At 45.1% G+C, this 20404-nt stretch overlaps 1 protein-coding gene across 1 annotated transcript in view; it reads right to left on the reverse strand.

The window, feature by feature from the left end:
- The window catches only part of ADAM12 (ADAM metallopeptidase domain 12), a 171231-nt gene extending 151310 nt beyond the window's left edge, over window positions 1-19921 (reverse strand). The window contains exons 1-2 of the mRNA XM_058841872.1: window positions 19644-19921; window positions 2922-3055 (exon numbers count right to left, since the gene is read on the reverse strand). Of these exons, the coding sequence (XP_058697855.1) occupies window positions 2922-3055; window positions 19644-19770 (261 nt within the window). The 5' untranslated portion in view covers window positions 19771-19921. The remainder of the gene's footprint in view (window positions 1-2921; window positions 3056-19643) is intronic.
- Between the last annotated feature and the right edge of the window lie 483 nt (window positions 19922-20404).

Below are 20404 nucleotides of genomic sequence, written 5' to 3' on the forward strand. Positions count from 1 at the left end.
TAGGTACCAGTAAGACATTCCCACTGAAAATGACACATAGAAAAAAAAAAGATGCCAGGAGAAATGTTAAAAACCCTGAGTAAACGAACAGCATCACCTCAAAAACATTGAGGTATTTCCATAGTAGCTTCTCTTGAGTATCTAGATTTTATTTTTTAAATGTTCTTCTCTATCTGCTGATAGGACAAGGGGGAAAGGCCCCAGGTTGTGCTCAGGATATTAGGAAAAAGTTTTTCACTGAAAGATTGGATAAGAATTGGATCAGGCTTCCCCAGGGCAGTGTTGGAGTCTCCATCCCTGGAAGTTTTAAAGAAATGGATGTGGTTTAATTGAAAAGGTGGTGCCCAAAGGTTGGACTCAATGACTTGGGGGTATTTTCCAGCCTAAAGGATTCCAGGATTCTATAAAAAGTGTTTGCAACAGCATGGGCATCTTTTAAACAGGAAAAAAGCAACAACATTTCTGAAATGATGCCACCATTAAATCCTGGCCTTGGTTTCACAGAGCTCTGACTTGAGCTGGGGAAAGTGAAGAGAAAAATTGATCTGCCCAGTAAATGATCAGTTCTCTCCAGACACAAAACACTTAATCTACACTTAAGAAACCCCTAATTCTTTAAATATAATTTAATTACGTGTCTGAATTTAAAATTGGGGTTTGCCTCTCACTAATTTAAGCTTTCATAGGAAGCACCTAAATCATGAGATGTCCTTGAAAAAGCACATCCCAAGTGTATTAAAGGAAAATCTGGTTAGAGGTAAGCAATTTTTCTTTTGTTTTTTTTTTTTTTTTCCTCAGTAAATGGAATTTTCTCGCTGCTGCTGAGCAGTTCTGTGTGTCTGTGCCATTAGACAGTGTGAATTATCTCACATTTTTTGCACGGTGTAGTTGGCTCTCAACGAGAAAGTCATTAGCTTAATAATCATTCCTGACAGATTCCAAGCGAGAGATTCCAACAGATACTGCAGCGACTCCTGGGGTAAATAAAAGGACAGTTTTATCTCCAAGATGGGAGAGAAGGCTGCACTAAATGATGAGTGTGCTTTCCCAGGGACTAATTGTTAAGCAGGAGTATTTACAGTTAAAGGATTGGGGAATGGGGCCATCATTGCCAGGCAATTATCTGTACACAAATAACTTTAATCCCTTGGCATTTTTATAGCCACTCCATTATTTATTTTACCATATATCCTATTGCAATACCATTCCCCTCTTACAAGTACATACTTTTTTGACTTCATATACGATTAAAATAAAACAGAGGAACACTTTGAAACGAGCTGAAGAACAATAGATCCCATTTAGCCATCAAATACAGCAGTATTTAACTTTTGTGCTTTTGATCAATATTTATGTGACAAGCTATTCATTACTCTTCCCCTCCACCACTGAAGCTGTTGTTCCTCCCACAGCCTGATGTGCACTTTTGTGTATTTAATTTATAAGTTTCCATGGAAAAGAAGTATTCAAAGGAAAAAAGAAAAAAGAAAAAGTGCTGATACAGCACGTGGATCTTTCTACCAAGCCACAAATCTTTTCTAGTGTTCATCTTAAACTGAAAGTAATTCTGGGAAACAAATTAACGATATAAATCACATTATCATTATTCACAGAAAGATACTCGGTTGTAACTCTCTCAGAGAGCTCCAGTGAGTAGCTAAAAGGCCTCTCTCTATATGGAGAATGCCTGTTTCTAATTAAATGATCTAAAAATAGAGTTGCACATACATCTAGGACCAAGCCATCTGTGTTATCTCTCCAAGATAAGCCATTCTACACCCACCCCGATATCCCTTTCATCACTGCACAGATTCAGGACTGGGCCCAGTCCTTCTTTCCTATTTAGGAAGGGACAGAGGAAAAGAAGGAAAAAAATTTAATCCAGACAAGTTTTTTTTGAAAGTCAGAGCCCTTGTTTGGAAATATCTTTTCACACCTACTTGTGTCAATCAGCAACGTGATCCAAAGCCACGTCCTGCAAGCAGTGGCAGTAGTCAAGCTGGATTTCTCCATGGAACACTTCCCCAGTCCAGCAAGGAAAGCTGTTTCTAATTGGCTCTCTGAGCTTTTTGCATTGTTTTTGTGGGTTTTGCTTGGGGTTTTTTCCTTCCTCTTTTTTTTTTTAATTTTTTAACTCTTTAAAACACCATTTTTTCCTCTCCTCACTGAGATAATTGAAATAATGACATAAAAAGTGAGCTGGAATCAAACTGGACCTGAGTTTAAAGGTTGGGCAAGAGATTCCCATGGTAAGTTTGGTGATAATAAACTGTCTTCATACTTCAAGAAGGAGACAAAAACCAGCCTTTTTTTCCTAAAAGCAGCTTGTCTGAGGGGAAAAAAGGAGGAACACTTATCAGGACCTGTCAGGAGGGGGAAACAATCTCAGAGCCAGTGACAGATCCTTCCCCTGTTAGGCAAAGAGAAAGCAGAGTGTGAAGGGAGAGTCATCCCTCACTCCCAACACAGCACAGGGATGGAATTTGGGGTCTCCCATGGGATAATTAAGTCCAGATAAAGCCTCAGGCTGCAGCCAGCACAGCAATTATTTACACTGGTCCCTAAATTTCTTGCTGTCAGACTGTATTTACTCAAACAAACCTGTTTGTTGTGCTTACCCCTCCCTCAGTTTTGGTTTTGCTGTTGCATGATAGAATCTCAAAGAAATTTTTATTATGTCAGTTTAAACTTTGTTTTCTGCCATCAGAAAGAAGAATGCATCTCTGCAGGAAAAAGGTATTCATTTCAACCAAAAACCTTGTCCATTTCTTAAATTAAATAAGCAACAATTTTAGATATGTGGCAACAACAATATAAAAACACTCTTATAATCTGTAGGATGAAATAGCATTGAATTCTCCTTACAGCCTTTAAATTGTTACATATCTCAGAATAAAAAAATAGGCAAAATGAAGACTAACCTTGGAATAAATGCCATTCACTGGTCTCCACTGTTCTCCATTCAAATGGAAGGGAATTGTTATCTCATATTCTTTGGACTGGTCCTTTGACATCTGCAGCCTCAGGGACTCCACTTTGCTGTCCACATTCTCACCTAAGGACAGGGAGAAGCACTCCAGGTTAGCTGGGAAGAGCATCTGACAGGGTGATCCTTGCTATTTAAGGGACTTGGCAGCAGACTTGAAAAGGAAATAATTCAGGAAAATGATTAAACATTAAACTCGTAATGGCAGTGTCGAAACCTACACAAATTTCAGAGAACCTGTGAAACCAGAGGGGCTCAGGAGGAAGAGTTGGAGGGGGATTAGATGGTGGCAGCAGGAGACAAAAGCTACACATTAAGAGCAGAGATATCAGGATGCAAGGATGTCATCATGAGGGATGCACAGTCTCATTAGCTGGGAAAAAAAATGGTCTGGAAGAGAAAGAGAATATAAACTCTCATTGAAATAACATTCTACTCCTACACAGGCAAATTACTTCAATTCATACCACCAGGTCAAAAAGCTGTTTGCATGCAGCATTTATCAAGTGTTTTTCCTCTCCCTAAACATATTAATGGCATTGTGCCTGTCAAGGCAGAGCCCTAAAACCAACATCACAGGACAAAATTGAGAATAAATCAAAGAGAAGACAGGGATGGCTTCCAGGTGCCACAGGGTAGTCAAAGCTCTGGTGGGGCTTGCCACATTCTCTGTGCTCACCTAATGCTCTCAGAGGATAAAGAGTCATATTCTGAGCAGAATTACCCCCATTTAGTTACTGTTAGGATTAGTTTAAAAACATATGTGCTGTCATTGTGGCCAAGCCAATGTGAGCAGGAATAAAGTCTGGTATTTTCCAACACCCTTTTAAAAATACAACACTTTACCTAAAACACACACACACAGAGAAAAAAATCAAAACCAAACCAAAACCCTCACAAGATAAAAAGATAAAATACATCAGGGAGAGGGAAGTTGGTGGTTATACAGAGTTCTCACACCCTTTAATGCAGCCCAAGTGACAGAGGGCTGGCAGGACACAGTGTCAGCCCTTAGAAGAGATGATCCAAACCTGGCCCCAGATTTGGTTCTCCCCTGGAGAGGCACATGAGACACCACCTCATCAGCCTGGGAGGGTCTAGACAGAACCTCCAGCCCTTTATCCTCATTATCAGGCAGGAAGCTCCCTGCTCAGAACAGGAATTTATGAAGCATATCTCAGCAAAAGGAGAAAAGTTTGGCTCCAGCCCTGCTCTCCTTTCTCCTTGGCTCACTAGAGCAACCTCAACCACACAAATTAAATGACTCAGGCCCTTCTATTACTTTGTAGGATTTGCATTCTGAAAGTGCCATGAGATTTGAGTTTTCAGAACCCCTTGGAGGATCCTCATCCTCCTGTGGATGCGTTGTCTGCACGGCTTCCACGCAGTCTGACACTGTGGAGCTGCCACAGGGACATCAGGAAACATCAAAGTCTCTCTGATGCTCTCCATGATCCTGATCCTCCCCTTCCTGATCATTCTGCAAAGCATGAGCTTCACAGCATTACCCAAAACAGCAGAAAAAAAGGGAGGGGATCAGCATTTGTGCACAGATGTGTTATTCACTAAACAGACAGCTTGGTCTGGAAGTGCAGCAGCTATAAAAATATAATGGGAAAAAGGGAGAAAAATCCACACAAAATGTGGTTCTGTTTTGCCACTCCTCTTCCATCCCAGTGAAGTGATGCTCGTGGTACATAACAAAGCAAGGTTACAATGAGCAAATTTAATCTTCCACACGTGCTCATTTATCTGCTGAAAACGCTCATTGTGCAGAAGTGTTGATAGTCTGGAGACAGGCATCAAGACAGGTTTATAGGCAGCAGTTATATCTTTATTGGAAAAGATAATTTATTTGGGGGGAAACAAAGCAGACAAGCTTCAGGGTTTGCAAACTCTTCTGAAGCCACAGCATTTATAAAACACGAGATCAATTTCTGTCTAGTTGCTTTCCCTGAGCCAGATACTTGGCTGCTTATCTGAATGTTTTTATTTAAATTATTGGGTGTGATAAAAATCACGCTTCCTGCGGAAGGCAGAGCAAGCACTGCAGCCCAATTTTGGGCCTCATTCTGGAGAAAATTTGGGCACATGCATTGTGCACTTGCTTAACTCCCAGCTGCCCTCAGTGTGATATAAGCACAGTACGGTGTCTTTTGTATATCAAATTATGTTTTTCTCAGTAAATTTCATTATATTTATGGACTGGGTATATTTCTGAAAGACTGCAAAATAAAGATATCTGTATAGGTAATAAATAAACTCTAACCCAGTCTTTAAATCATTTTAAAAAAAAGTATGGGGAAGATCATTAGGTAAATCCTTCAAATAGGTTTCTGCAGCCTGATTGCAAAGCTTTGAAGAACACAAGGCAGAAAATAAGGGATCATAGCCAGGGAAGATCAACCCACACTGATCTTGAGTAGGAGAGATCTGAAAGGCCCCTGAGCACTTGGACACAGACATGGGGAGAGGAATATTCTACATCAGGAGGGAAAAAACCCACAAAAAATGTAAGGAGAGAGCCAGACCAAAAAAATAAAGCAGGAATAGTGCAGGAAACTTGGAAAAAATGGGATAAAACCAGGTGGGATAGTTCCTGGCAACCTTGGAGAGGCTTCGGCCCGCACGGCCCTCACCTCAGCTGGAGCCACCAAGGAATTTATCCCAGTCAGGAATACTTCACCCAGCTTCCCTTCCTCAATATCTGAACAAAACATATTCCCAGCTTCCTTCTGCTGTTCTGGGACAGCATGTCCAAGCACAAACCCAGCCCTCCCAGGGAGCATCACGGGGACACCGGGAGAGGAGCGCGGTGGGACGGGCGCGGACATTCAGGGTTTCCATCACCCCAAACCCATCCCCGAGCTCCCAGAGCTGCAGTTCCTCACTCAGACGTGCTGGTATTTCCTCTCTGCCACTCTGCATCTCCCTTCCCCGTTTCCAGGAGGATTTCTTTGAAGCTGAACCATTAGAGTTGTTTGTGTTCCATTAATAATGAGGCCTCCTCTCTTCAGGGACTCTTGGTACTACAGCAGTATAAATAGCGTAATAATGGAAATCAGAGAATTGAAATTTCGGTAATGTGTCATGAGAGGAGAAGAAAATCAGGCCATCTGCAATACCAGAAAGTTATATTAGACCCAGGTTTCCTATCTTTTGTGTCACATGCACCTACTTACTCACCTACTTATTTTCCATTGCAGTGAAATTCTGTCCAGCTCCTCCTGACGCAAGCTCGTCTCCCACTTTTTCACATGAAAAACTTCACAGTTGTGTCTGTTTTCTATTTTCAGCCTGCACTGAAGGTAGTGCTTTTGATCCACAAGCAGCCCACAAGCTGATGCAGCACTCTTTATTCTTTCCCCCCCCCAGTAATATAAAAGCTACTTTGTACAAATAGTGAGATGAGTAGATGTTACCTGTCAGTGACTTTTGTGTGGCTTAAATATTTTTCATCTGCCATGTACTGCTACAGCTTTTCTGCTTTGCACGGTATCATACAAGAGCTTGTTGGCAAAGAAGTTAAGAATGATTTCCATCTTTTTGCTTTTTATTTCAGTTCCTCCGAGCTCTGTGCAAAATAAACTCCAAGCATGTGATGTGACATCTTTGCTTAGCGGCCACTGCCTCCTGAAAAAACCCAGACACTCTCTGGATTTGCATTTGCTTAAAATTAATAAGCTTTTAGTGAGGCATTTATTTGTCCTCACGACAAACAAAGAGGTGAATGCACCCAGTGCTGAGTAGCTCTGGATAAAATGGGATTAAGTACAAGGAAAATAGAGTATGTCCCACTAAATGCACACCCCAGCCCTCCTGCCCGTGCTGGTTATGCCCCCCCAGCACACAGAGCAGGACAGGAGTCAGACCTGGGCTGCTTTATAAACAACATCCATCTCTTACACACAGATTTACAGAAAAGGCAGCTGCGATGCTGAGCTTCCTTCAGCTCTGGATGGGCCCGTTCTCATCCCACACAATAACAGGGATAACAGAATAACTCAGTTCAGAGAATTCCACAGTGGTTTGTGTGGGGAGGGATTGTCAAATCATCCCATCCCACCCCAGCCATGGCAGGGACACCTTCCCCTGTCCCAGGCTGCCCTAAGCCCCATCCAACCTGGCCTTGGACACTTCCACAGCTTCTCTGGGCACCCTGTAGCAGGCCCTCAGCATCCTCACAGCCAAGAATTCCTTCCCAATATCCCATGTAAATCTACCCACTTTCAGTTTAAAGCCATTCCCTGTGTCCTGTCCCTCCATGCCTTGTCCCCAGTCCCTCTCCAGCTCTCCTGGAACCCCTTTAGGCCCTGGAAGGGGCTCTGAGCTCTCCCCAGAGCCTTCTTTTCTCCAGGTGAGCACCCCCAGCTCTCCCAGCCTGTCCTCACAGGAGAGAGGCTCCAGCATTCCATCGGCCACAAGGTACTCAAGGACTTACACAGTGTGTAACTCTGTCCCAGAGCCTCACAAAAGCCCAGCCAAGGTCCCACTGATGCTGTGGGATGTCCATTTCCATCCCAGACTGGAGCTCTGTCTCCTCACACTATCCCCAAACACCCCTGCACTTACTGCTGAGCTCTGGAAATTACAGAAGTGAGGGAATAAAAAAGATTAAACTAAATTATCCTTGTGTTACCTTTCCTACTACAAACTGCTCAAAGTTGTAAGCAGCCTGTCCTCGTTTTTTTTTTCTGCAACAAAACACCCAAAGCACTGGAATAATCTTTGGATTGAAAAGAACAATGGAACAGAGTAATCCTTCTTCAAACTCAGATCAGTTAAGGGCAGTGCTCTGTGCCACAGGCAATGCCCTGCAAGTCAGGAAGGACATCCTTTATCCATTTCCCTCCTCATTTCCTTCAGCTTCCTCAGATTAGCTCTCAGTTTGTGGGATCCATGGCCTGGATGGGTCATTCCTGGCTATGGAGGAAGGGATTTGCACCTGGCTGCATCCAGAGCTCGCTCAACCATCGGTGCCGGGTTTGAGGCCAGCTCCTGAGGTATCCCCGGAGCCTCCACTGCTGCCTGGGGGCCCATCAGATGGGAAAGTGCTTCTTCCCCCCACCAGGAGCTTTTCTCTTATTTGGGATGATTCTTCTTTCCCCTCCAAAATCAAACCAGAAGTTTTTAATCCAAAATTCCCAAGCTTACACACTGAGAGGGAAGGACCAAGGCTTGTCCTTCAAGATGGAGGTGAATTTAGGAAATTTAGAAGAAGGTGAAACAGGGTAAGAATTGGAAGCTGCCCGCAAACACAGCGCCCACAACCAGGCACGGAAGGGTTTTACCACAGTTCAGTAAGAAAATATATTGGGATCAGTCTGTATTCTTCTCAGCAACCTTTCAGGAGTCCTCCTGAAAGCCAGTGCTCAGAGGTGGGATATGACTGCACAGAGAAGGAAGGAATATTACAAAGAACCCAACAACTTGTAGGGTGGAACAAGGGGTTGAAAGCCAGGAGGGCTCTACCCTCAGGGATCATGAAGATTCCTGCTCTAAGCATTTCTCTTCAAAGCAGGAGACACCAGAACGACCCACACATGGCACTGGGGATAACACCAATAATGCTGCCTCAAAAGAGGTGTTTCAGGGAATACCAGAGATCCAAGTTAATCCTGAGAGCTGCTGAGAGAAGCACATGTGGAATGCTGGGGGCATTTCTCCTCACCTGCATTCACAAAAGATGAATTGAGCCTGGAGCTGGTGGCTTGGAAAGGCTGCCAGGGAGAGCAGGGAAGTGGAAAGACTGAATTACAAGAAGTAAACTAAAAGAATTCTTTTACATAATCTAGAAAACCAAAGGTGACAGGCCCCATGATTGTCCCTTAGCTTTCTATGCCTTTTGGTATTTATCTTGCCAGTGCTGATATATTTATAGATGGCAGGAGTATGAAGTGCCTATACATAAAGTGAGATAGGATTCCAATGTAGAATTGCACAGAGGATCACACCCAGCTCTTCTCCATCAAGGAAAACAAAAAGAAAAGAAAAACCAACTTGCTTTAATTGGAAATTGTCAACATTAGGGGTCAGATTATATCTGAATGTTACTCCAAATCAGGGCTCCCCACGAGGGAGGATCCCAAAAGAATTCAGTCCAAAGGAGGCTGAGAAATCTAAGAATAAAAAGAAAAATACAGAAGAGATGCAGCAGAAACAAAGAAACAGAAAAAGGACTTTTTAGAGAAAAGTTACAATATCATGCAAAAAAAAAAAAAGCGTCAATTATTCAACTATGTGGCCAAAGTCTGGGGATGTGTGACTCCAGTCCTCTATTTCACTCCATCCTACAGCAAAATCCAAAACATTACCCAAGTTAAACATAATCCAGGCACAAACCCTGCTGAAACCACCTTCTAAAATGGTGCCTGTTCCGCCTAAGACAGTTTGGGCTGCAAGGGACCATAAAGCTCATCCCACTCCATCCCTGCCATGGACAAGGAACCTTCCACTGTCCCAGGTTGCTCCAACCTGGCCTCAGACACTTCCAGGGACAGGAATCCACAATCTCCCTGGCCACTGATATGAAAAAAAAAAATTGTAAAATTATAATTATATCTCATAATAAATGTGAAAATTCTAGAGAATAAACCAGTGCCAGATTTCCAGTGCATAATGGTTAAACAAAGCCAGCCCTGTGACCTGCACAGGGTTAAAGAAGCAACAGCTTAAATTCTACATCAACCACCAGCTGAGGACACAGACACCCTCTCAAAAGAAAGGACAGAAATCACCACATTGATAAGGTGCTTCCCATTATCCCACTTCCAGCACTTCCACAGCTTCATAAAAGGCAGCACCAGACTCTGCCCTCCTTTATTTATAAGCACAAAAGCCTGGGCAAGATTGGACTGTGCATAAGTAAAACTCTTATCTCTCACAGTAAAGTTTTTATTAGTTCAAAATCGTGAATTATCTTCCCAGCTAACCTTTGCTTCTCTAAGCTGTACATTGATTCTTTCTACAAAACCCAGGAAAATTAGTCCTTTCATGGCCTGCTTGGAAAATATGACATAAAAAATCTAAACACAACGTTTTCCTTGTTTTCTCCCTTCTCCCAAATTCCCAAACCCAAGACCTCAGGCATTTAAGCAAAGCAACCCTTGGAAAGCAACTAATTCCATGGATCTTCTGGAGCTTGAATTTTGTCTTTTTTTCACACTGCAAAATTACTACTCATGTAGAAAAAATTTTCAAAGATGGGAAGTCAGCAAAGATCTTTGATGAGCCCGAGGAGAGGCAGCAGCAAGATGCATTTCTGAACTTAATTTTCTGTTCTTTTGGCTTCTAATGGAAAAAGATCCTGTCTTCAGTTTGATGGGTCTGTAAAGATAAGGCTCTGCAGCATCACCCCACCAGGCAGCTCCAGGATGAGAAATGGAGGGTTGAGATTCCCTGATCCCCATTAACTGAACAGCATTAGAAACACAGCTTTCAATATTTGGGGTTTGTAATTCTCAGATCTACCACCTGTCATCACTTGCTCGTGCAAGTTACTCCTTTCCTAAATCTGATTGTGCTGATGAAATAGTCAGTGACAGGAACAGCCCTCTCACCCCTCCCCCATGAAATCCTATAAACTGCCTGGAACATGTCATGTGCTCAACATTTTAATGTGGACACGGCAGGGAAAGCTGAAATTGGAAGGTGACTTGCTGCTCTCCTCCACCAAACTCTCTGTGGTCAATGTCACCACCCCACCAGCTGAACAAACTGATGACACAGACAAGGACAAAAAAGAGAAGAGGGGGGACAAGAAAAGAAAAACTAAAATGTTCCTTGTGGGACATACCCCCTAAGCAGTTGGATCATCTTAATCTTCAAGCTTCTGTAATACAACTGTTGGAAGGCTCCAAGTCTGAGCACAATAAAGTGCTTTATTCAGGGAACCATATGACTCCATCAGTCATTCAAGCACATGTTTGGCACAGATTGAAAGTGAAAAGCATAGCTAAGGCAAATATTTCAAAACTGAACTTGTCTTCCTAACACACATGGTTTATATATTGGTGTAATATCTATATAACTTTTCAGTTCTCATCTAGAGTAATCTCATGGCTGAAGTACAAAATGATGTCTCTGCACCAGGCGTTTCTCGGCAGATAACACATGCCAAAAAGCCATTTACTAGAAAATTAAAAGGGAGCTATCACACTTGACAGGTCCTCAAAATAAAACCCCCACAAAAAAAAAAACCCAAACCCTGTAAAAATAGCTTTGTTCCTTCTAATTCCTGAAAATCTACTCCTCCTATCAGGAAGCTGCACCATCACTCACTGGAGAGCTGTGCTGCAACAAATCCAGGCCAGGAGGCTCCTTCCTCTTCAAGTGCCCGAGATGTGTCTCCTCTGTTTGCAGATGAAATATTGCTCATCACAGACAGCAACTCCTGCTGATGCAAATGCGATTAAAGCAATCTGGGGAGAGCACAGTGTGATTAAAGCATAAGTAATGGCAGAAGGATTTGGGCCCTCATTATACAAAATACATATTGAAATGCAGTCAAGGAGAGAAGCCAATATATCTCAATATCCTCCCTGTTTTCCAGAACAAAATGTGACAAGTGGAGTAGGGAGAACAACATTTGCCATTGACTGCAGGAGGGGGCAGGGAGCCTGCAGAACGTTCCAAATAGCCCAAACCCAGCTTTATGATGTGTATAGAATATATACAGGGATATATTTGGGAAACAGCTGTCCAGCCTCATTTGGGATGCTGTTATGTTTGACTGAGAAATTACTATTCAGGACCAGTCCAAAGACAGAGTTGTCTTTTTTTTTTTTTTTTCTTTTTATCCTAGAAGAGAACATTTCAAAATATAGAGAAATAAAGCAGTGAAACTGTGAAGGAAAGGGCATTTCAGCACCGTGGGTCATGGGGGTGGACTGAGAGGTTCCCCCCATGGAAGAGCTCAGGGCCTGGAGTTCACAGAAGAGGGCAAGTCAGAAATGCAAGATTCCAACCCAAAGGAGCTTTGGAAAGTCCATGACACAACAGCTCAGGAGAACTTCTGTTCTCCTGCTGCAAATCCTGTTTTCAGCTGCTTCTTTTCCAAGGCCTGATCCACACCATACTGATCAGCCCAGCCATCCCCTCTTGAAAAAACAGGCAGGGCAGGGCTGATAATGAATGAAAATCCTCAAGGGTTGCACAGTGCCTTTCCCACGGGTATTTCCAGGATGCCAGAGTGAAGGATTCCCCATCTCAACTCAGCATAGGGGCTACTGGGACATGTCTGCTCCTTCCTAAATTGCTGCTTCTCCCCCAAACAGTCCCACAGATCTTGTTTTGATCATGAACACAGCCTTTGCACCCTTCTGCACCAGCAGCACCTACCAAAAACACTTTCTGAGGCAGAGAAATAATAACCTGTGCTTTACAAGCACAAGGAATCCACACAGCTCCAAGGGCAGAGAAAAAGGTACTAAATATATCTTTACTTTTCAGCAATGAGTCCACATAATTATGTGAAAATCCAGGTCCAGTGCTCCTCTCCAACTCCTCCCCTCCAAAGCCTCATGAAAGGCTACTTTCACTGAGTGAAGTTCAAATTACTCTCCAAAATACAATTTCCTCTTGGTCTTTCAAAAGGTACAGTGCAATCCCTCTCTTGCAGTGATTTACTAACCTGCCTGGGCGAGTGCAAGGAATCCTCAGCACAGCTGAATTGAGGGATGTTCCTTCCCGTGTACAATCAGCAGAGAAAAGCACCACTGAGTGGGAGTGGGAGCTGTGCTCCTCACAGGCACACAAATCATCCCTTCACGTTCCTCTGGGAAACACAGCAAAGGCAGCTGAGGTGAACTGCAGTATTCATTTAGGTGAGCAGGCACGGGGTGTGATTTGTAGCTCTTCCCCAGTCCTAGGAAAGGAGCTCCAGGGCTGAGGAGTTTCTATCCATCAGGAGTTTCTGTTTGTGTGGGGAATACCTGATCCTCACTTCACACAACAGCAGGGATTGGAAAACAAACTGCACCTGTTCCAGCACAAGCTGTCACTGAATCTCGCTTCTGGTTCTTAAAACAGGAATGAAAAGATAACTTGGAGTTACTTAATGCTCTTGAAGCCACCTCTGCTGCTCAGGTTTATGAGTGTGACCTTGCAGAAAGTGTCACCATAAGCTCTGGGTCGCTCCATAACTCCTGACTTTCACACATTCCTCCAGCAGATGAGCTACAGGAGCAAAGAACATTTATTTTTATGGTTTCTTCAGGGCAGGATACGTCCCCAGGTCATTATCACAGCTCTGCTCATCTGCTCTACACGTCCTCTGGTGCTGCAAAAAGGATCTTAAATGGCAGCACAGGACATGAGCACCAGGCTGCACAAAGGAGTCAGGTCCATGGAGGGGAGGGAATTTATGCCAAGAAGGTCAGGCCCAGAAACAAGGAAAACACAGCAAGCAGAGTAAATAGCTCCTTCTCTCTAAAGTGTGAAGGTTTAAACTAAAAGAGGAGAGATTTCAATTGGAGGTCAGGAAGAAATTCCTCTCTGTGAGGGTGGAGAGGAGCTGGGATGGAATTCCCAGAGCAGCTGGGGCTGCCCCTGGATCCCTGGCAGTGCCCAAGGCCAGGCTGGACATTGGGGCTGGAGCAGCTGGGACAGGGGAAGGTGTCCCTGCCATGGCTGGGGTGGATCTGGATGGGATTTGAGGTCCCTTCCAATCCAAACCATTCTGGGATTTCTTCTACAACAATCCCATACCTTCACCTTGGTGTTTACCCAAAGTGTCTGTGCCTTAGGAGGCAAGAGATGAAGAAATAAATCCTCATTCTTTTGGGATGCTCCCCTCATGCTTTAAAATGCAAGAGCAGATTTTAACCTGGAGATCCTTTAATGATCTCCAGTTCAAAAAGGAACATGGATGAGGTGCTGTGTCCATCCCTCTGTGTTCCAGAGGGACACAGGGAATTCATTCCCAACTCTCTCTATCATCACAGTGCTCTCAGTGGCAGAAGAGGAATGGAATATAAACTTAAATTATATGGACTGAATTATCTTCCTCACATTTTCTAATTGTTCAGGTCCCAGAGGATTCCCAGCACAGACCATCACTGCATTCAGACATAAAACACTGGATAAAACACTGGCCATGCTCAGCTCCAGGCCTGAGCAGGCCCACATCTTCCCCTTATTAAATTATAAACTCCAGATTTTGTAATATTTAAATTTGCTTTTTGCATACCTATACCAAAACAATCCCATAAATACTTGAATTTGTTGAAATTTGTATGTTAGTATGTTCTTTCAGAGGTAAGCAATCACACATGAGGTTTATCTTTCAGCTGCTTGCAGGATTAGAACACATTTAAAAGAAGCCAGAAAACAGCAAACTTTCACCATTGTCAGAAGAAGGTTTTTCACTTAATGCATATGATACATACTATTAAACTAAATTTCCAGGGGCTGACACAGTTCCTCTTCAAAAATACCTCAAAATATACGAGTTAAAGATACTTTTGTGCCAAATTCTGCATCCAGCTTTTTCTGCCTTGATGTGCATTATCCAGCATGGCTAACAGGCCATGACACATTTCACTTCTTGCCTTATTACATCATAGATTTGGGACAAGAAAGAATTTGTTCTTCTAATCATTGCTTTTAGCAAGTTGACCTTGTGAAAGGACAATTTCCTGCCTCCAAACTCTTTCTTATCCTAGCTCCAGGTCATGGAAAGCAGCAAATTCATTTGTATGGGGTGTAAAAAAAAAGAGTGGAACAACCTGAAGGGATTAAACAGATTAATTTCTGATTAGATGATGCAGTTCAAGTCACTTGATGCCAATCTAGTCTCAAAATCCTTCATGAACCCTAAAAAGAGAAGGGTCAACATGCTGGGGCAGGGCTAAACTAAGAAACAACCCCTTCTCTTAGTTAGTGGGGTAGCAAAAAGATAAAAATTTAATACATTTGAAACACTTTGCTCTGTGTAAATCACAAACAAAAAAGACTGAGCTCTTGGACTGCCTATGAACAATCAACTGCTACCCTCAAACTGTGGGGTTTTAATTTACTTTGTCATAGATCTGCCCTGGAGACTCAGCAGGACCTAAGAGAAGCCTCTGCAGGTGTGGTTTAGGTCTGTAGCACTCCAGAATTGTGCAGATGATGTGCTTTTGTCCAGGGAGAAATTTGAGGAGCTGCTTGAAATAGAAGTACAAAGTGCAGGCAATGGGGAGAGTGAGATCCAGGATGACATGCAGTAAAACATAAGAGGTTGTAGAGGAAGGAAAGTCATCAGAAAAAGGGATTAAATAAAAAAATGCCTGCAATATGAACAGCCTGGCATCCTGAGCAGGATGGGATGGTGTGAGACAGAGCTGGGGAGAGCCTGCTGGCGTGGCAGGGCCTGGCTTTATAACCTGACTGTATTCCAGACCGATTTCCAAACACCCTACAAATGTCAGTTCCTGGATTATAGCAGCTGTCACAGCAAAAGTGAAGGGAAACCCACCCCAAGAGCCCAGTCACTCTGACAAGGCAGCTCAGGGCTCACCCTTCACCCTGCCACGGCCCAAAAGGAGGCTCAGGAGCGCAAATAAAACAGAACCCAGCTGGACTCCTTGGCCAGTTTGCCCTGGCAGTGTCAGATCTGTTGGAAACTGCAGGGATAAATCTGTCAGGAGGAGGGTATGTGAGGTCTGGGGAAGGCTGGTGGAGGACCAAATAAGCCTTTACATGAGTTGAGCCTTTTTAGAACAGAATTTCATGATCGTGGGTGGTGAGTGAGGGCCTCGGTGGGAATAGCAGATAAACAGATCTCTTCAGTGGATAAACAGATAAACACAGCCCTGCTCTGCTGCACTCACCCAAGTGCCATCACAGAAATCCCACTGGGGCTCCCAGCAGGATGCAAAACCACCCAAAGCACAGCCTGACAATCACAAGTTCAAGGATGCTCTTTGTACCTGGATCAGGACCTTTCCAAAAATCCCAAGCAGAGCAAGAGATGAGACACCCAAGCAAACATCAGTGAAGAACCTGTCAGCTCTCCAGCAGGCTGGAGATTAGGGATGCAAACACTGCTGAAAAGTGGGAATAAAATTCCTCTGCTGGGGGATGTTGGCATGGATCTCTGGAGCCCCATGGACAGTGGCAGCTCATGCCAGGCTGTCTGCAGGGGACCTGAAGGGGATCATCATTGTCCCCATCAGACAAGGAGGTGATTACACACACACCAGAAATATCTGCCACAAATGCTGGAGCAGGTTGAGAGAAGACAGGATTTATAAATGAGCTCTAAAACACAGAGGGAAATGAAGAAATCAGGTTTAGAGCACAAGACAAGGCAAGATTTCTTCTCCTGCAATTAATTCCCATTAGACTCAAGGAAGCTGCAATCAGTAGCAAATTAAAATCTAGACAAAAGTGATTTTAACTGAAAATAAAGAATTTTGGGTTGCAGTTTTAGGATTTGCATTTTTTCATGCCCAGAGAAGCTGTGGCTGCCCCTGGATCCTTGAGAGTGTCCAAGGCCAGGCTGGACAAGGCTTGGAGCACTTGGGATAGTGGAAGATGTCTCTGGCCATGGAGGGGATGGAACAAGATGGTTTTTAAGGTCCCTTCCAACCCAAACCACTTTGTCATTCTAAGACTCATTTTTTTTCCTGCTGTTTTCCCAGCTAACACACAATATTGCAAAGAAATTTAAAAGTTTATGCATGCACACACACACTCTCTAATTTGGACTTTACCTATCAGCATCACGTTGTCTGCCCTGCAGAAACAAGACAGCCTTGACCACAAAAAGCTTGTACAAGTGTAGATTTTAAGGTATTTGACTGAGACTGTAAGATCAGATCTTATCCTACTTTATATCCCACTCCACAAGTACAACACAGTTAATTTGGCCTGGTTGAGTTTTTCCTTTTTGTCCTTTAAGCAGAAACCCAGCACAAGGTTGGAAACTAAAAGGGCAATTGTAAAACCACAAAAAATGGAAAGAAAACATACTAAAAGCAAGCAACAAGGCTACTTTTAAGTTGTCTAGCCCACAACCTGATAATTTCTGTTTAATAACAGACCTGTCACTCAGGCAGGCACACATTATTGCCACATTTCACACCGGGTTCTAAAGGCACGTCATAACTCCAACTTGTCTTGATCGCTAAGCACGAGTTTATGTAAAAATTAGGATGTCCTGGCAGCATTGGGATGTCCTGCAGGGCTCCAGAATGGCCAGTGAGAGCTGTGCCAGCCAGCCAAGAGCACTTGTTGTCACCGGGAGCGTGGGCGGGTGTGGAAACGCGCGGTCGGAACTTTCAGCACCTCCACGACCAAGAAAGCAGCACAAGATCTGGCAGGGCTAAAGCTGAGCTCTGCTTCCACAGGAAAACGTGGAATTAAGGCAGGGGATGATCACTGAATATTCTGGCTGGAAAAAAGCAAATTACATGGGAGAGAAGTGGAGCAGGAAGATACAGGAAGGCAAATCCAAGGGCCAGCAACCACCACAGTTGCTCAGATTTAGGTATCTAAAGACACCATAGAGATGGGCAGCTGACACAAACTTTACACAGAGCTTAAATCATCCGTATGAGCGTAACCTTAGAGCTTCAGCTTGGCTCTGAGGGAATTCTGAGCCACAAGAAACCGGATTTCCACCCCCTCTTCCCATTCTGCTCACTCATCTGTGTGCTAGAGCCAAGTCACCCACAGTCTGTCCTCTTAATATTTCAGGGACAAACACTTTGAAGCATTTTACCTCAAATTTTCCCAACTGCAAGTGAACTTCCAAACCATGGAGGGGCTGTCCAGCCACAGTGACTCCCACACTCAGAGGAGGAACCCCACCCAAACCATCCCTCTCTTGCCCCACAAAAAGGGAACAGCCACAGGGCACCTATTTCTCTTCATCTGCTTGGAAATTTCTGCAGCCTTTACCCCAAACCCACTGATTTGGTGCAAATGCAAGTGCTGGCAAAGAGAAATCAAGAGCCCTCCCAAAGGCAAAGCTGCAACTCCTGTTAATCCATTAAGATAAATTCCAGGTGCTTGATCAAAGGCAGCACCTTGTCCTTTCCCCCTCTGGGATTCCCATGTGCTTAAGTATCTCCCTCTCCTTTCTCTTAGCAAGTTCAGAGCCAAAGTCCCAGTGAAAGTCACTGTCAATAAATTTGCAGATAAGGAAATATTTACAAAGCTTCAAGTTACAATAGGAAAAAAAAAAAAAAAAGACCAAATACACGAGTTTATAGTAACAGGCAGGGACACAGACACCCCACGGTGCTGTTCAATGTATTCATAGAGGAGAATCTCTTTTCCTCTCTCATATAAAATACACACTGTCAGCTGCTGCTTAACGAAGAGAAGACCTGGGCGCTCTGAGGATTCCAGAACAAACCCCAGACTTGCTGTGGGAAGAGACAATCCCTTCCTAGGCTGTTCCCCATCCATAGCATGGATAGCACAGCGCTCCACAGCTGAATCCCCGCCTGGAGCTCACTTTGAATGAACACAGCGGCGGCGAGAAAACTTTTCCCCAGCCAGGACGCTTTTACCATCACTATTTGGCTTTTCTGCGCAATTTTTTCCCAGCTGGAAACAGAATCCAAACTCTGACAAGACTCCCAGAGCCTTGAATTCAGCCCCGGGGGCTGTTTGGAGGGGATGCGTGGGAAGAGAATTTCCAAACCCCCTCTGTCCGGGACCCTGCAGGGCACCCCGAATACACACAGCAGGAGGGGGCAGGGAGCCTGCAGAACGTCCCGAATAACCCAAACCCAGTTTATCACAGAATATGTACAGGGATATATTTGGGAAACAGCTGTCCAGCCGCATTTGGGATGCTGTTACCCCCGGGGATCAGCTCCGGATGGGACCGGAGGGGCTGGGGGTGCAGAGAAAGGAGCAGCAGGTTTGGGGGTGCAGAGAAAGAGCAGCAGGTTTGGGGGTACCAGGGGATGGAGGTGCAGAGAAAGGAGCAGCAGGGATGGGAGTACAGAGAAGGGAACAGAAGGAATGGGGATAGCCTGGGATGGGGGTGCAGAGAAGGGAGCAGCAGGTTTGGGGGTGCAGAGAAAGGAGCAGCAGGTTTGGGGGTGCCCGAGGGATGGAGGTGCAGGGAAAGGAGCAGCAGGTTTGGGGGTGCCCGAGGGATGGAGGTGCAGGGAAAGGAGCAGCAGGTTTGGGGGTGCCGAGGGATGGCACAGAGCAGGTTTGGAGGTGCAGAGAAGGGAGCAGCAGGTTTGGGGGTGCCGGGGGATGGGGGTACAGAGAAGGGAGCAGCAGGTTTGGGGGTGCCGAGGGATGGCACAGAGCAGGTTTGGAGGTGCAGAGAAGGGAGCAGCAGGTTTGGGGGTGCCGGGGGATGGGGGTACAGAGAAGGGAGCAGCAGGTTTGGGGGTGCCGGGGGATGGGGGTACAGAGAAGGGAGCAGCAGGTTTGGGGGTGCCGGGGGATGGCACCCAGCGGGTTTGGGGGTGCCACACGCCGGAGTTTCCCCGGGCAATGTCTGCGAAGCCGCGCAGAGCAGCGGGAGCTCCGCGTGTGCCCGGCCGGGACCTCCCGGCGCCCGCCCGGCCGCAGCGGAGCGGAGCGGAGCGGAGTGGGGGGAGCAGCGCTCCGGAGCTCCAGAGCCATCTCCCCGCTCCGTGTCCGGCCGGAATGGAGCGGGGTCCTGCTGGAAGAGCCGCGGGGGCTGTGTGGGACTTACCGCGGGCGCGGGGCTCGGGCCGCAGGAGCCAGCCCGGGCCGAGCAGCAGCAGCAGCAGCGCGGGGAGCCGGGCCGGGGGCAGCGCACGGGGGGAGCGCGGCTGCGCTGCCTGGAGGCGCTTTGACATCGCAGCCCAGACTGAGGGAGACAAACTTTCATCAGCTGGGGCTGGAGAGCAGCCCCATAATATACAGTTACCGAGAGGAGCGAGCCGGGACTCAGGATGTGAGAGATTTCCTGCATGCAGTTAACTCCAAAACCCCTCCTGCTCCTGCCTCAGCTGCTGATGAGCTGGGCTCGGCTGCTTAGGGGGGAAAAAAAAATAAAAAAAAAAAAAAAAAAAAAATAAAAAAAAAAAAAAAAAAAAAAAAAGAAGAGGAGTAGGAGAGAAGTTGGAGGGGTTTTTTTCTTTCCTCTTTCTTTTTTTTTTTTTTTTTTTTTTTCCCGCCCCTTATTTAGGTTTGTGTCGGCTATTTCATATTTTTTTTTGTTGTTGTTTTGGCAAGGACCAAACCTAATCCTGTACCCCTGGAACATCTGAGCCCCGGTACCCCTCTGCAGGGTCCCAGCCCCGGAGGGCTCCGGAGTTCCCCCTCCCATCCCTGCTCCCGGAGTTTTCCCTCTTTTTTTAATTTTTATTCTTATTTTATTTTTTACTCCACACACAAGCCTGCCTGCCGCCTCTGGAAAGTCATCTGTGTGCGTTAGAGCTCAGGGGTTCTTTATTGGTTTCATAATTATTTCAGAGTTGTTTCTGATGT

Source organism: Poecile atricapillus, chromosome 6 (assembly GCF_030490865.1).
Source record: "Poecile atricapillus isolate bPoeAtr1 chromosome 6, bPoeAtr1.hap1, whole genome shotgun sequence".
Classification (NCBI taxonomy): domain Eukaryota; kingdom Metazoa; phylum Chordata; class Aves; order Passeriformes; family Paridae; genus Poecile; species Poecile atricapillus.